Source organism: Bubalus kerabau, chromosome 1 (assembly GCF_029407905.1).
Source record: "Bubalus kerabau isolate K-KA32 ecotype Philippines breed swamp buffalo chromosome 1, PCC_UOA_SB_1v2, whole genome shotgun sequence".
In the NCBI taxonomy this organism is placed as follows: Eukaryota; Metazoa; Chordata; class Mammalia; order Artiodactyla; family Bovidae; genus Bubalus; species Bubalus kerabau.
In genome coordinates, this window is record NC_073624.1 from 167,708,016 (window position 1) to 167,723,896 (window position 15,881).

The 15,881-nt window shown below is 43.2% G+C and overlaps 1 protein-coding gene across 1 annotated transcript; it reads right to left on the reverse strand.

Annotated features, from left to right (window-relative positions):
* Positions 1–10,227: 10,227 nt before the first annotated feature.
* On the reverse strand, positions 10,228–14,748 carry ZNF22 (zinc finger protein 22). The gene is made up of 2 exons (XM_055538949.1): positions 14,616–14,748; positions 10,228–12,213 (listed from the first exon to the last, which is right to left on the reverse strand). The coding sequence occupies exon 2, from the start codon at positions 12,125–12,127 to the stop codon at positions 11,450–11,452; it is 678 nt and encodes a 225-aa protein (XP_055394924.1). The 5' UTR covers positions 12,128–12,213; positions 14,616–14,748; the 3' UTR covers positions 10,228–11,449.
* Positions 14,749–15,881: the final 1,133 nt, after the last annotated feature.

Genomic DNA, 15,881 nt, shown 5'->3' on the forward strand with positions numbered 1-15,881 from the left:
GTGAAAGTGCTATACTCAATATGCCAGCAAATTTGGAAAAACTCAGCAGTGGCCACAGGACTGGAAAAGGTCAGTTTTCATTCCAATCCCCAAAAAAGGCAATGCCAAAGAATGCTCAAACTACCATACAATTGCACTCATCTCACACTCTAGTAAAGTAATGCTCAAAATTCTCCAAGCCAGGCTTCAGCAATACGTGAACCATGAACTTCCAGATGTTCAAGCTGGTTTTACAAAAGGCAGAGGAACCAGAGATCAAATTGCCAACATCCTCTGGATCATGGAAAAAGCAAGAGAGTTCCAGAAAAACATCTATGTCTGCTTTATTGACTATGCCAAAGCCTTTGACTGTGTGGATCACAATTCTGGAAAATTCCGAAAGAGATAGGAATACCAGACCACCTGACCTGCCTCTTGAGAAACCTATATGCAGGTCAGGAAGCAACAGTTAGAACTGAACATGGACCAACAAGACTGGTTCCAAATAGGAAAAGGAGTACATCAAGGCTGTATATTGTCACCCTGCTTATTTAACTTCTATGCAGAGTACATCATGAGAAACGCTGGGCTGGAAGAAGCACAAGCTGGAATCAAGATTGCCGGGAGAAATATCAGTAACCTCAGATATGCAGATGACACCACCCTTATGGCAGAAAGTGAAGAGGAACTCAAAAGCCTCTTGATGAAAGTGAAAGAGGAGAGTGAAAAAATTGGCTTAAAGCTCAACATTCAGAAAACAAAGATCATGGCATCTGGTCCCATCATTTCATGGCAAATAGATGGGGAAACAGTGGAAACAGTGTCAGGCTTTATTTTTGGGGGCTCCAAAATCACTGCAGATGGTGACTGCAGCCATGAAATTAAAAGATGCTTACTCCTTGGAAGGAAAGTTATGACCAACCTAGATAGCATATTCAAAAGCAGAGACATTACTTTGCCAACAAAGGTTCGTCTAGTCAAGGCTATGGTTTTTCCAGTGGTCATGTATGGATGTAAGAGTTGGACTGTGTAGAAAGCTGAGTGCCGAAGAATTGATGCTTTTGAACTGTGGTGTTGGAGAAGACTCTTGAGAGTCCCTTGGACTGCAAGGAGATCCAACCAGTCCATCCTAAAGGAGATCAGTCCTGGGTGTTCATTGGAAGGACTGATGTTGAAGCTGAAACTCCAGTACTTTGGCCACCTCATGCGAAGAGTTGACTCATTGGAAAAGACCCTGATTCTGGGAGGGATTGGGGCAGGAGGAGAAGGGGATGACAGAGGATGAGATGTCTGGATGGCATCACCAACTCGATGGACATGAGTTGAGTAAACTCCGGGAGTTGGTGATGGACAGGGAGGCCTGGTGTGCTGCGATTCATGGGGTTGCAAAGAGTTGGACACAACTGAGTGACTGAACTGAACTGAACTCTGAGCTCCTAAAGACTGTTTGCAGTTCTTGGACAGGTGGCTCTCTCTTTAGGTCCTCTCACAATGTGGCAGTTTGCTTCTTAGCAGCCAGTATGAAAAAGGAAGAAGTACTAGTAAGATAAAGCCTTGTACAATGTAATGTAATCACAAGAGTGATAACCATCATCTTTGCCATATTCTGTTGGTCACAAGCAAGTCAGAAGGGTCATCTGCACTCAAAGTTAGATCACACAGGGCCTGAACACTAGGAGGTGAGGGTCATGTTGGCCATCTTAGAGTATACCCAGCACACTACTGGAAAACAGGTGCATTCTTTGGAAGACAGTCTGACTAAACACTCTTATCATGTAATCCAGCAATTGCACTTCTGAGTATTTACCCAAAGAAGTTGAAAATGTATGTCTACACAAAAACACAGACATATATTTTCAACTTCGTCGGGAAGATCCCCTGGAGGAGGGCATGGCAATACACTCCAGTATTCTTGCCTGGAGAATCCCCACGGACAGAGGAGCCTAGCAGGCTACAGTCCATAGGGTAACAAACAGTCAGACATAACTGAAGCGACTTAGCACGCACCCACAATAGAACCTACATGCATGTATACCTGTGGCGGATTCATTTTGATATTTGGCAAAACTAATACAATTATGTAAAGTTTAAAAATAAAATTAAAAAAAAAAAAAAAAAAAGAACCTACATGCAGATATTCGAAGCAGCTTTATTCATAATTGCCCAAACCTGGAAGCAACGAAGATGTCATTTAGTAGGTGAATGGAAAATAAATTGTATTATATCCAGGGGAATATTCAGCACTAAAAAGAAATGAGCTACCAAGCCATGGAGGAATTTTAAATGCATATTACTAAGTGAAAAGAAGCCAATCTGAATAATAGATTGATAACAGAATAGCCTATTCACATGTTGATATGAGCAATCTCAGTACTTTCCCCCTAGTTTTGCTGTGTGAATCCACAATTGTTCTACAGTCATAGTCTTAATTTTAAAAATGTAAATAGAAAAATTTAACAAAGCCGAAGTTAACTTTTTGGATAGATGAATAAAACTGACACATTTCTAGGAACATTGATAGATTACTAGAAAGGAAAACAGATGCAAAAATAGATTGCAAAGAAAGACTGATATCGGAGATGACGGCTCCCTGGCAAGCACATGTTGCTGTTTTCCAGTCTCTAAGTTCTGTCCGGCTCTTCGCTCCCTCACGGACTGCAGCACGCCAGGCTTCTCTGTTTTTCACTGTCTCCTGGAGTTTGCTCAAATTCATGTCCATTGTGTCTATGATGTCATCCAACCATCTTATCCTCTGTTGTCCCTGTCTCCCCCTGCCCTCAATCTTTCCCAGCATCTTTCCCAATGAATTGGCTCTTTGAAATCAGGTGGCCAAAGTATTGGAGCTTCAGCTTCAGCTTCAGCATCAGTCCTTCCAATGAATATTCAGGGTTGGCTTCCTTTAGAATTGACTGGTTTGATCTCCTTGCAGTCCAAGTCACTCTCAAGATTCTTCTCCAGCTCCACTGTTTAAAAGCATCAATTCTTCGGTGCTCAACCTTCTTCATGGTCCAAATCTCACATCCATACATGACTACTAGAAAAACCACAGCTTTGACTGGACTGACTTCGTTTGCAAAGTGTGTCTCTGCTTCTTAATACACTGCTAGGTTGGTCATAACTTTCCTTCCAAGGAGCAAATGTCTTTTAATTTCATGGCTGCAGTCACCATCTGCAGTGATTTTGGAGCCCAAGAAAATAAAGTCTCTCACTGTTTCCATTGTTTCCCCATCTATTTGCCTGAAGTGATGGGACCAGATGCCATGATCTTCATTTTTTGAATGTTGAGTGTTAAGCCAGCTTTTTCACTCTCCTCTTTCACCTTCATCAAGAGGCTCTTTAGTTCCTCTTTGCTTTCTGCCATAAGGGTGGTGCCATCTGCATATCTGAGATTACTGATATTTCTCCCTGTGATCTTGATTTCAGCTTGAGCTTCATCCAGCCTGGCATTTTGCATGATGTACTCTGCATACAAGTTAAATAAGCAGGGTGACAATATACAGCCTTGATGTACTCCTTTTCCTCTTTGGAACCAGTCTATTGTTCCATGTCCAGTTCTGACTGTTGCTTCTTGACCTGCATACAGATTTCTCAGGAGGCAGGTAAGGTGGTCTGGTATTCCCATCTCTTTAAGAATTTTCCACAATTTGTCATGATCCACACAGTTAAAGGCTTTAGCACAGTCAATGAAGCAGATGTTTTTTTCTGAAATTCCCTTGTTTTTTTCTATGATATAACAGGTGCTGGCAACTTGATCTCTGGTCCCTCTGCCTTTTTAAAATCCAGCTTTACATATGGAAGTTCTTGGTTCATGTACTGTTGAAGCCTGGCTTGAAGGATTTTGAGCGTTACCTTGCTAGCATGTGAAATGTGTGCTGTGGTGCGGTAGTTTGAACATTTTTTGGCATTGCCCTTTTTTGGGATTGGAATGAAAACGGACATTTCCTAGTCCTGTGGCCACTGCTGGGTTTTCCAAATTTGCTGGCGTATTGAGGGCAGCACTTTAACAGCATCATTTTTTAGGATTTGAATTAGTTCAGCTGGAATTTCATCACCTCCACTAGCTTTGTTTGTAGTAATGTTCCCGAAGGCCAACTTGACTTCACTGGATTTTTCTTTAGTTGGCTAAAACCAGTTTCAGCAACTTAGAAACAGAGACTCATAAATTAAACAACTGGTTTAACTGCCAAACTCGTCTTTATTTGACAGATGAGCAGATTTAGGACCAGAAAGGAAAAATGAATTGCCCAAGGGCACATGGGTTTTCCACAGAAATGGATCTAGAACTCAGAACTAATCATTCCAATGCAGAGATATTTCTGTATGTTATGCTGCCTCACTGCCTCTTGTATTTAATAGCCCCTTTCTCCCCACCCCACCCCAGATGTACACCACCACTGAATAAAAAGTTTCCCACATGTAGGCTCTGTGATATAACTCAGCCTTTTAGAAGTGGGGGGAAATAAAAGTACCAGGAAAAGGATGCGAGGAACAAGTTCTGGATGAGGTGGCAAGGTTATGAAGTGCAGTGCTACTTAGGACTTCGCGATACAGCGCCGGGCACCGCTCTGGGGCCTCACCGCCTATTTCCCAGCCGTTCCCCATCTCCATCTTGCTATGCAATGTAATTGGCTTCACATTCACATGTAAACAGTAAGTATAATGCATTCACAAGGTAAAAAGTTCAAATAGTTGCACTGAATCAAAGGTTCAAACTGTGGCGAGCAAACTGTTCACAAACTCTAAAACGTTCTCTAACGTTAGTCCTTCAGCTGCATTCTACCCTGCACCGGTTCGAGTCTTACCTTTGAGCCTTCCTCTTAGTGGCCTCGAGCCACTGTGCTGAATGAATTTTCAGAGAATCCTTAGAAACAGTTTTTCTGAGCAGAGAAGTGTTGAAAGCCTGATGGATTTTAACAAGAAATGGGCTAAGGAAAGAATACCAGGTGTGTAAAGGGGGAAAGATAAACAAATCAAGGAGAAGGCTGTAGAGGAGCGCAAAGAAAGAGGGGAACACAGAAAATAGCCACGATTTTCTTAAAAAACAATTTACATGATTTACTTTCCCCCAAATAAGAATGGGACTTGCTTATATCCCTGTGCTTTGCATATATTTAATGTCTAAGTTACGGTGGAAATGGAAATGACATCCAGGTAATTTGCCTAAAATATGCTCTTCTGCTAAGTCACTTCTGTCGTGTCCGACTCTGTGCGACCCCATAGACGGCAGCCCACCAGACTCCCCCGTCCCCGGGATTCTCCGGGCAAGAACACTGGAGTGGGTTGCCATTTCCTTCTCCAATGCATGAAAGTGAAAAGTGAAAGTAAAGTCGTTCAGTCGTGTCCGACTCTTAGAGACTCCATGGACTGCAGCCTACCAGGCTCCTCCATCCATGGGATTTTCCAGGCAAGAGTACTGGAGTGGGTTGCCATTTCCTTCTCCAATGCATGAAAGTGAAAAGTGGAAGTGAAGTCACTCAGTCGTATCTGACTTTTAGCGACCCCATGGACTGCAGCCCACCAGGCTCCATGGGATATTCTAGGCAAGAGTACTGGAGTGGGGTGCCATTGCCTTCTCCGAAAATATGCTCAATTTAAAAAATTAAGTTTGTATCCTCAAAGACATTTTACTAAATCCTGCTGCTGCTGCTAAGTCGCGTCAGTAGTGTCCGACTCTGTACGACCCCACAGACGGCAGCCCACCAGGCTCCCCCGTCCCTGGGATTCTCCAGGCAAGAACACTGGAGTGGGTTGCCATTTCCTTCTCCAATGCACGAAAGTGAAAAGTGAAAGGGAAGTCGCTCAGTCGTGTCCGACTCTTCGCGACCCCATGGACTGCAGCCTACCAGGCTCCTCCATCCATGGGATTTTCCAGGCAAGAGTACTGGAGTGGGGTGCCATTGTCTTCTTCCTACTAAATCCTAGCTGACTGTAAACAGTGGCCTCAAACTTGTTAGCATTTTGAGTATGGTATTTTCAAGGGAAAATACAAATTCAATGTAGAGGCTGGTTTCCATTCCATTTCCTTTGCTGCCCTCTAGCGACCACTGCAGGTAATGTAAATAAATGAAGGCGTCCAGCATCCCAGAAGACTTCAGGAACGCAGCGCAGTGCATGTCCTCTGCCCAGGCAGTGCCCCCATTGGCCTGGACTGTTTCTGATTGAGCCTCGGAATCTGACCTGCTGCTTTGCACCAGCGGTGACACTCAACCCTCAAGAGCACGCAACGCGCTTCTGGGCCCACTATAAAGGCAAGCCGACCCCTGAAAACGCAAGTGGGATTCAACTCAAGCGCAGGCCAATAGCCATGAGGCCATCACGAAAAATAAACCCACCGCTGAACGCGCGTATCTGATTACACTGAAGCTAAATGTCCCCCGTGAGAAACGAGCCTTTTCTATAAGTTTCCTGCCGTGTATGTACGTTATATCTCTTGTTACTATATCTTTGGGACCAGTTCCTCCAAAGCGTAATTTCTAGGTCAAACAGTAAACCCATATATACATCTGCTAGATATTGCCAAATTCCCCTCTGTAGAGGTTCCAATATCTTGTATCCCCACCAACAAAACGTGAGTTTGGCTGGTTCTTCTTGGCTTGGCCAGCAGAGCAGCGTTTACACTTTTTGATAACACCAATCTGGTGGGTAGAAAATGATAGATTCTGGTCCTTTTGGTTTGCTTCTGTTTTGACTATTGTTTCAATCAAAGTCTAGTGAGGGAAAGAAAACTACACCAAATATTTTAATATAGAAAACTAAATGCAGGTAAAACGTTAAACAAAAATTGGACTAAAAAGGCAAAAAGAAAGCACGAGGAAATAAAGACTGCAAACTAAATCAGCTATATTAAAACTCTTCATTTTTGGAATATATAGAGTGACTTTGGCTTTCAACTGAACCTTGACTTCTCTCCGTGACTGTTGCCCCCAGATCATCATACTGACCTCTCTCTGACTTACCTGGTCAAACTCGGATACTTAGCCTTTTAATCTCACTGAATTTAGAGGGGTTTCTTACGTGCCACAAGATTGTCTTGAACATAAAGATATGACTGGGAGGGTTCTCTGAGATCTGAGAAAGATCCTCATCTCAGAAGCTTTATTTAAGTCAACATGCCCATCCCAAATGTCTGGATTTTTAAAAATCTGTGCCTGAGAGGTCTCTTGAAAAACTAGGAGGCAGAATGGCACTTTAAACAAGCCACTTCAATCCTGGCCCAGTTTCTCAAAAACTATGACGTGGACTCATCAATAGCAATGTATTTTACAACAAAGATAACACGCAAGAAAAAACTTACAACAAAGTTAATTCATGTATGCTGATGCAAAAACTCTGAATAAAACACTATCAGATATTATAACGCTAATAATAAAACAGCACCAGTAACAAAATCCTATTATTTAGTAGGTATACTTTCTAGAACTTATTCAATACATTACCAAATAAATGGGTCAAAGGAGAAAAATATCAATCACTACCTCATAAAATAACAAAAGCTTTCATCTTACTTATATTTGAATTTTAGACAACACTGCTATGCATACTTGGTTTTTCTCCAACGAATGCCACCAAAAATTGTATCTCTAGTTTACATCTTTTCTCATCTTTCAGTAGCAAAGTTTATGTTTCAAACGGGAGTGGATTATTTTGCACTTATTATGAAAAATGAAGCAAAACTGATTATTTTACCAGATAGGCCCCTGTGCTTTATCTAAAACTGACAGAAATAATTTCTGGGTTATGAGTTTTACTGTAAAACTCTGAATTTAAGAAACAGCTCAATACATTTTTACCTGAAAAAAAAAAAAAAGGAAAGGAAATGGATAGCCCCTTTCATCTCTAGGGTGGTGAAAACTCCAGGCCCAATCCTGTTTTGTAGTCCTCTCAGCACCTCGAATTGCATCACGACCCAGGGCCTTATGTGGCACCTAGACTTCAGAGGAGCGTCCTCTAGCCTTCACCATGGCTGTGGGCGGCGTGTTCACTGTCCAGGATGACTCATCTCTCTGGCATCAAGGTGAGGTAGCAGGTCCATCCCCTGTGCAATAAAGGGTCCTGCTCTTACAGGTGGGTCCTCCGGGTGCCTGTGCACCATGCTGTCACTGGTCGTCACGCTCACTCTGCATGTAAGAGGGATGCACACCCCTTTCTCCCATGTCTGAAGAAAGCGTATAGGCCTCAGGACCAGTTTTCTAATTCCAGGGGTGATGCCAGCAATCCTGGATTTTCAGATCGCTGTAGTGACTGTGGGGGTGTAGGATCCTCCTCCCTGGATGAGCGTGTTGTCTGGAGGAACAGGCAAGAAAGGGACGTCTCTGGACCACTGCTGTGTCAGGCCTGGCCTGCCTCTTACTGGCCCAGAGTCCTGTGTGTACGTGCACTTGGTCACGTCAGACTTTTTGCGACCCCATGGACTGTAGCCCACCAGGCTCCTCTGTCCATGAGATTTCCCAGGCAAGAATACTGCAGTGGGGTACCGTTTCTTTCTCTGGGGGGGGGGAATCTTCCTGACCCAGGGATCGAACCCATGTCTCTTGCGTCTCCTGCATTGGCAGATTCTTTACCACTAGCAAGGTCCAGAGCCCCACCAGCCAAAAGATTCACTATCTGCACCCCCACCCCCACCCACTCCAAAGCGTGGCTCAGGGACAGAGCACTGCATCACACTGTCCTGACTCTCAGGGACACCAAATGTCAATAAAGCAGCCACTTGCTGTTCTCTGGGCAGATTCTTCTGTGCTGTGCAGCTTCCACTCCATCATGTACCCCTACCTCTCACCATGCCAGGCTCTCCACCTCCACCTCCACCACAGCCAGCCACACACAAGAGCCTTGAAAAGATAGCTCAGCTGTGGTAAACGGCTAAGAAGTACTGTGAATTTTAAAATCTGGATTTCTAGTTTCTCTTGAAAATATCAAGATGTGGCGTATCTGGGCCTGATTCTCTGCATGGCAACAACTGACTAAGACTGAGTCAGGTTATCCTTTCAGACGGGCATGCGCACTTCAGGTTACAGCACTCTTCTCACTTCACTCATTGACACTAGCGACCTGACCTCCACAGACTTCTAGGGTTTCTATTCCTTGAGTGTACTTGCCATCCAAGAGCCCTTCCTTCTTCCCTGTACCTGATGAAAATCCTCCCAATTTGAATGGCAATCAGATGGTATATTCATTACCTGTTTTTTACTTTCACTTAAAAAAATTTTACCTCTTCTACCAGTTTTTGGTAGAAATACACACGGCCAGTACTCACCAAGTATTTTATTTTCTCAGCAGAATGATAGCACTTCCCTTCCCTGTCACGGGGCCTGGATTCCATTTGTAGCATCTTTATTTTGAAGACATACTCCCACTGGTGAAAAGTTCAAACAAATACTTCAATCTCCCTTAGGAACTTACTAGATGGTTCTTGTCCTTTATAGGTGTTAACTTTCTTTCAAGAGTACTGACTCCGTCAAAATAAAATTGAACTCACCTTTAAATCCGTGGGAGTAATACTTTTGCTGCTGACAATTTTAGATCTAATTCAATAGCTTTTCTGCATCTGAAGACCTGATAAGTCAATCAGTAAAGTCTAAACATGTCTTCTGTAAAAGATAACTGTGATCACTTTGTAAGGCATACTTTATTATGCTTTATTGCTTTAAAAAAAAAAAAAGAAGGATTGCGGCAGCCCTGCACCGAGTGCTTGTCAGTGCCGTTTCCCAACAGCACGCGTTCAGTGTTTCTGGGTCATAGTTCGGCAATCCTCGCAACATTTCAAACTTTTCCATTATATTTGTTACATGACAGGTGATGTTTCATGTTACTGCTATGATTCACCAAAAGCTCAGATGATGGTTAGCATTTTCAGCAATAAAGTATTTGTAATTACAGTATTCCATTTTTTAGACATAATGCTGTTGCAGTTAATAGACTACAATAGAGTGTAAACACAACTTCACCATACGCTGGGAAACCAGAAGATTTCATGTGGCTCACTTTATTGCGGTATTTGCTTTACTGTGGTGCTCTAAGGCATGCCTGCACTCACAACACTGTGAATGTCCTATCGGATCAAACTGCTGTTGACAAGGCCATCTTCCACGACTTGGCGCTCAAATACAAGGCCGTGAGGGAGGCAAAGTTCAAGTCTGAGGCAATCAAAGACAGGCAAAACAAGCGATTCTTCCCGGGCCGTGACCTTAGATGCTACCTCATCATCCAAGCAACATCCCAGGGGAAAATAAACAGAAGGCAGTGATACGCAAAATACTCTCTAAAACATTTTTATGGATAACTGTCATTAATACAGCAGGATCAGATATGATTATGAAAGATACAAAAAAAAATCAGAAGAATGTTAGCATTTAATAGAAATTAAAACCTGAGCTGAAGGCTGATCAAAATGTTTGATACTTGGCACTGTTCTCATGAAAGATAAGAAACTTGTTTGGTCTTATAAATAAGACAGGTAACTCAGAAAAAGTTAAACTTAGATTTCAAAAAAGCTACAATGCAGGAACACTTGGCTTTTTAAAAACTTCACTATGCTACTGACAAACATTTAGGATAACCAGGGTTATATGAAGCTCTTGAGGGGGAGGCAGGGAAGCATATAAATTGTAGATTTTTAATTTGCAAGTTGAGATTATTTTGAAGAAATAATTTTGGTTTATTTATTCATTTAGCTCTAAAAGGCTGGCTCAGCTTGTCAGAGCACAAGAGAGAGCTGGAAGAAGTCAAAGACATGGGTATGGATGAACATAAAGCCACTCCCACCTCTAGAAACAGGTAACACAGTGTCACACCATCACAAAGGACGCATTCGCAGAACAGGAGGCCTGTGACCAACTCACTGCTCTCTTTGGCTTCCAGAGTATCACTTACTAAGAATTTGATGAAAAATAGGGAAATTCTCCTTTAATTACTATCTATAAGCAGGAGAAACGAACAAAAAAAGCTAACACAAAGTGATGTACTTAACTGACTAAAAAAACTGTGAACGTGAATTCATTTTAGTATGCTGAATCTTGAGACATACTTACAGACCAATGGTTAATATACTACAAAACTTTAAAAACATCTCATCTACAACAGAACTCTAAAACTGATGGAATTAATTTCTCCCTTTTAATTATTCTTTCCAAGGAAAGTCCTGACACTGAGCAGTCACTGGAATTTCTACACTTTTACACGTCATCAAAACATGATTTTTTTTGTCAAAATGATGCAGGAAGCAATTTTGAATGAGATCAAGGAGCTTATGTTCTCTAGAAACACATTTTCTGGTTTTTGTACTGCAGGTTACATAAAAAATAAGGAAGGCTGGACTCATAATTTCTCTGATCCCAATGTCATTAAACTCCCAATGTCCTCATGCTGGGAAAGGATACAGAATTTAAGTACACTATTAAATTTAAAAAATATCTCCAGTTCTAAAAGAAACACTTTTTATTTTTTAAAAAAGGGCGGACGCAGTGCCCTTTACTCAGCGGAGCCCAGCCACTGACTTCCCCCCTTTACCAGCTTTCCAAGACGACACCAAGTGAGGTTTTGCCCTAAGGCTTTTGCCTCGGGTTTTCCGGGGCTTCTCCTCTTTGTGTACCTTGGTGTGCTGCCTGAGGTGTGAGCTCTGGCTGAAGCATTTGCCGCATTCACTGCACTGGTACGGCTTCTCCCCAGTGTGGGTTCTCTGATGCTGAATGAGGTGGGAACTCTGGCTGAAGCACCTGCCACATTCATCACACTGATAGGGTTTTTCTCCAGTGTGAATTCTCTGGTGCTGAATGAGGTTTGAGCTCTGTTTAAACCTCTCTCCACACTCATCACAACTATAGGGCTTCTCCCCAGTGTGGACGCGGCGATGCTGAATGAGGTTAGAACTCTGAAAGAAGCTTTTCCCACAATCCGCACATTTGTGGGACTTCTTTCCAGTATGGATCTTCTGGTGTTGGAAAAGAGTCGAGCTCTGACTGAAGCTCTTTTCACATTCAACGCATTTATAAGGCTTTTCATCCAAGCCTCTTCTCAGTCTCCTCAAGCTTGAGTCAAATCGGACAGTCATCCCCCATCTCTGCCGCTGCCGGCCAGTTTTGCGCTGGTTCTCATAGACTTTTCCTTGGCTTGAGCTCCGAGATATACCTCCTTTAGGTTTTCCTAACCTCATGGTGAAGAGCCAAATGTATTCTTAAGACAGTCTATGTCCTTCTGAACGAGTGTTCCACTTCCTAGAGCTATACAGCTCAGAATTTTCTATATAAAAGAAAAAAAAATTATAGATGATTTGTTAATTATTCAACTTTAACACCTCTTCAGCCCATCAAAATTCATGTTTTTAAATTATGAATGTATTCAATATATATATGAAACAAAGATAATTCTAGGGAAAATAATGTGCAAAATAGTTCTAATAATTGCAGTGAAAGTCGCTCAGTCCTGTCCGACTCTTTGCGACCTCATGGACTATACAGTCCACAGAATTCTCCAGGCCAGAATACCGGAGTGGATAGCTGTTCCCTTCTCCAGGGGATCTTCCCAACTCAGGGATTGAACCCAGGTCTCCCCCATTGCAGGCAGATTCTTTACCAGCTGAGCCAGAAGGGAAACACAATAATTTCAGAGTCTAAACTTAATAAATACAACCAAATTTACCTTTGGAGTTCTTGTCTGTTGGGACAGGACAAAAAAAAGTGATAATATATAATACAAAATTTTGTTGGGCAATAACAAATGAGTATGTAATTCTGAAAGATTAAAAAGTAGAGACAACATAATATTTTAATGGGAATAAAAAATAGCTCCAAAAGACAATAAAGATTTGGGTAACAGATAATCATTATGTTTTAATATTTGCTCCCATATTAAGCTGATTGTTATTTATGGGTGGCTAATTAGGGTGCCCAAATTAGAAAGAAATGACGAATCATACTACTTTATTAAATATTTGTTTAGCCTTATTTGCTTAGCCATTCTACTTTCACAGCTGTGGAGGACAATTTAGTTCTAACTTTGTAGCATAAATTGTTTTGAATGTTAAGAACTATTCTATAAGGGGTGGAAAGTTTCTGTGAATCTATTCAACAAATACTGGATGAGGAAAATGTCAACAATGAAATGTTTCATTATTGTTTCTTCTAGATTCCAAGGATCCAAGAAAGGACAATTGTTTGAAAGCTTGATACAAGAGGATTTTTTTCTGGGAGGGAAAAATTTCCAAAGAACTTTATTTGACAGTGTAATGAGACAGAATAAAAGGTGGTGGTAAAACACAAGAAGAAGACAAGAAAGTAAGTTTACACGTAAAAATAGGGAGGAATTTTAAAAATACCTAAATGCTGCAAGAATCCAAATTTTCAAATAAATTAATTTCATTTAATTACTTACAAGGTTATTTAATATTGTGGCCACAAACAAGCAGAAACTCCAAATAGGTGACAAATGTGGGAGAACCTAAGACTGCAAAGGTAATACCATTATTGGAACTAATTTCCACCTCCTGTGTCAGCAAGTAGACTTTAAAATGGGAATAATCACCTTGGTCTCTGCATACAAGCTTACAAAGGATATAACTGAAAACAAATATTATTTCACGGTCACTGCTTTTCCTTCATTATATTGTATAACTGAGACTCTAGACCTGTTAGTGCTGAGATTTTAACTGTGTATGTAACAGTTACATCTGCTGTAATTAAGGTAAGTACCAGAAAGAGAAAACTGCCCACAACACAAAATTAGAGAGCACTGCTCATTTCTTAACTTGGTAAATATTTGTGGAACATCTATTTCAAGGAGACATCTGTTAGGTACATGATGTTGGTGTTCAAAAATAGCTATAATGGTAATTATATACTGGAAAAAAAACCCCATATTTATTTTTCAATACTATAGAAGGCAGTTCTAGTAAGAAACTCTAATTCAGCTGGAGCACTACAGACGAGGAAATCATACAGGTAGCGTGGGTCACTGTGGTATCTATTTCATTCTCAGAGTAGGTTTATGGGATTATCTCCATTCTACTTCCATTTCTAAGGAAAGGGTAGGCATACTTTGGCCAGGTTCCCAGCCCCTAGAAGCCTGACCCCAGAACATGTGCTCGCAGGGGCAGAACTGACTGCAACCCCAACTTGCAATACCAAGTCCAGCGCTCCGACCGGTGCTCTGCCAAATTCCATGGTAGTCGCGGGCATTAAGCTAAATTTGAGTGAATGGAACTGTTGGCCACGCGAACCAGCCTGGCTGGAATGTGCTTGCTTTCTCGCCAGTACAAACTGGGACGACAATAAAGCCGCCAGATCATCAGGGGTTAGAAATTTACATGAGTCAACGTCTGTAAATTGCTCAGAACAGCCCTGCGCCACCCAGGCGTTTGTTCAATCTGTTTAATCCGGCCACGCGCCTGATGGACGGCGAAAGGAATGCGGCTCAGAAGCCTGGGCCAGTCCTCCTCTGGCCTCAATTCGCCGGGACTTCGGTTAAGGCCTCCGCCCTGCCGAGGCCTCCGACTGCCGGGCCCACCCACCCGCTTCGCCCCCGGCCGCGGGGAGCCCTCGGGGCCTCCCGGTAGCGGAGGCCCGAAGCCGCGCCCCCACGCCGTTCCCGGGTCGGCGCCGCCCAGCCGCGGCCGGCTCGCGCCCCTGCGGGCTCGGCCCACTCACCGCCGCCGCCCTCGCTCGCTTGCCCCGAGCCCTTCGCGCTGCCGGAAGTGCAGGCCGCGCGGTTACTCGGCGCCACGCGGTCGCTCTAGGAGCTTGGCGGAGTGGCCCTCTATGGTCCCGAGCCCACCGGAAAAAACCGCTCTTCGTTTCTTCCTGTCCTTTTGTTTTCGTCTCGTATCCCTCGAAAGGCGTCGTGTGGCCTCCCAGGAGCGCAAGACCTGTGGCTGTCTCCCTTTGTGGTGGAGGAGCCACCAACAGGCCGGGAGCTGCAGCCAGAGTTTCAGGGCTTTTGGATTCAATACAAGCCCGTTCGACCCCGAGACTTCCTTGCACAAATAGTAATTACTGATTATATAGAGGTACTTCTGGAGAGCCTAAACTATTCCTGATACTTTTGAGTCACCTTATTTAATTATTCCAAAAACCCCCTACAAAATGGGAACGATCATACTATTTTTAAATTTTTTTTCCTTAAATGTTTTTATTGGAGTATGCTGCTGCTAAGTCGCTTCAGTCGTGTCCGACTCAGTGCGACCCCATAGACGGCAGCCCACCAGGCTCCCCCGTCCCTGGGATTCTCCAGGCAAGAACACTGGAGTGGGTTGCCATTTCCTCCTCCAGTGCGTGAAAGTGAAAAGTGAAAGTGAAGTCAGTCGTGTCCGACTCTTAGAGACCCTTGGACTGCAGCCTACCAGGCTCCTCCATCCATGGGATTTTCCAGGCAAGAGTACTGGAGTGGGGTGCCATTGCCTTCTCCTTATTGGAGTATAGTTGCTTTTTTGGAGGCTTCCCCGATGGTTCAGCGGGTAAAGAATCCGCCTGCAAAGCAGGAGACATAAGAGATGTGGGTTCAATCCCTGGGTCGGGAAGATCCCCCTGGATGAGAAAATGGCAACCCACTTTAATTGTCCTGTGTCCATGGGATGGAAAATCCCATGGACAGAGGAGCCTGGCGGACTACAGTCCCTGGGGAAATGCAGAGTCAGACACGACTGAGGGACTAAGCACACACACGTAGCTGCTTTACAGTGTCGTGTTAATTGCTCACTCATTTTACAGTTAAGGAAACCAAGGCTTAGATTAGCGGTTTGCTCAAGTTCAGACAGTGTGTAAGTGGATGGCCACATTGGAATGTGTCTTTTTGGCTCCAAGTCTGGTGATTTCCTGGTTTTCATCTCTTGCAGCCAATCGCCTTCTTGTCCCACCTAGCCTGTGCTGGGTCACCTGATCCCTCCTCTTATTCCTGGGCCCTCCTTTGCCTACAGA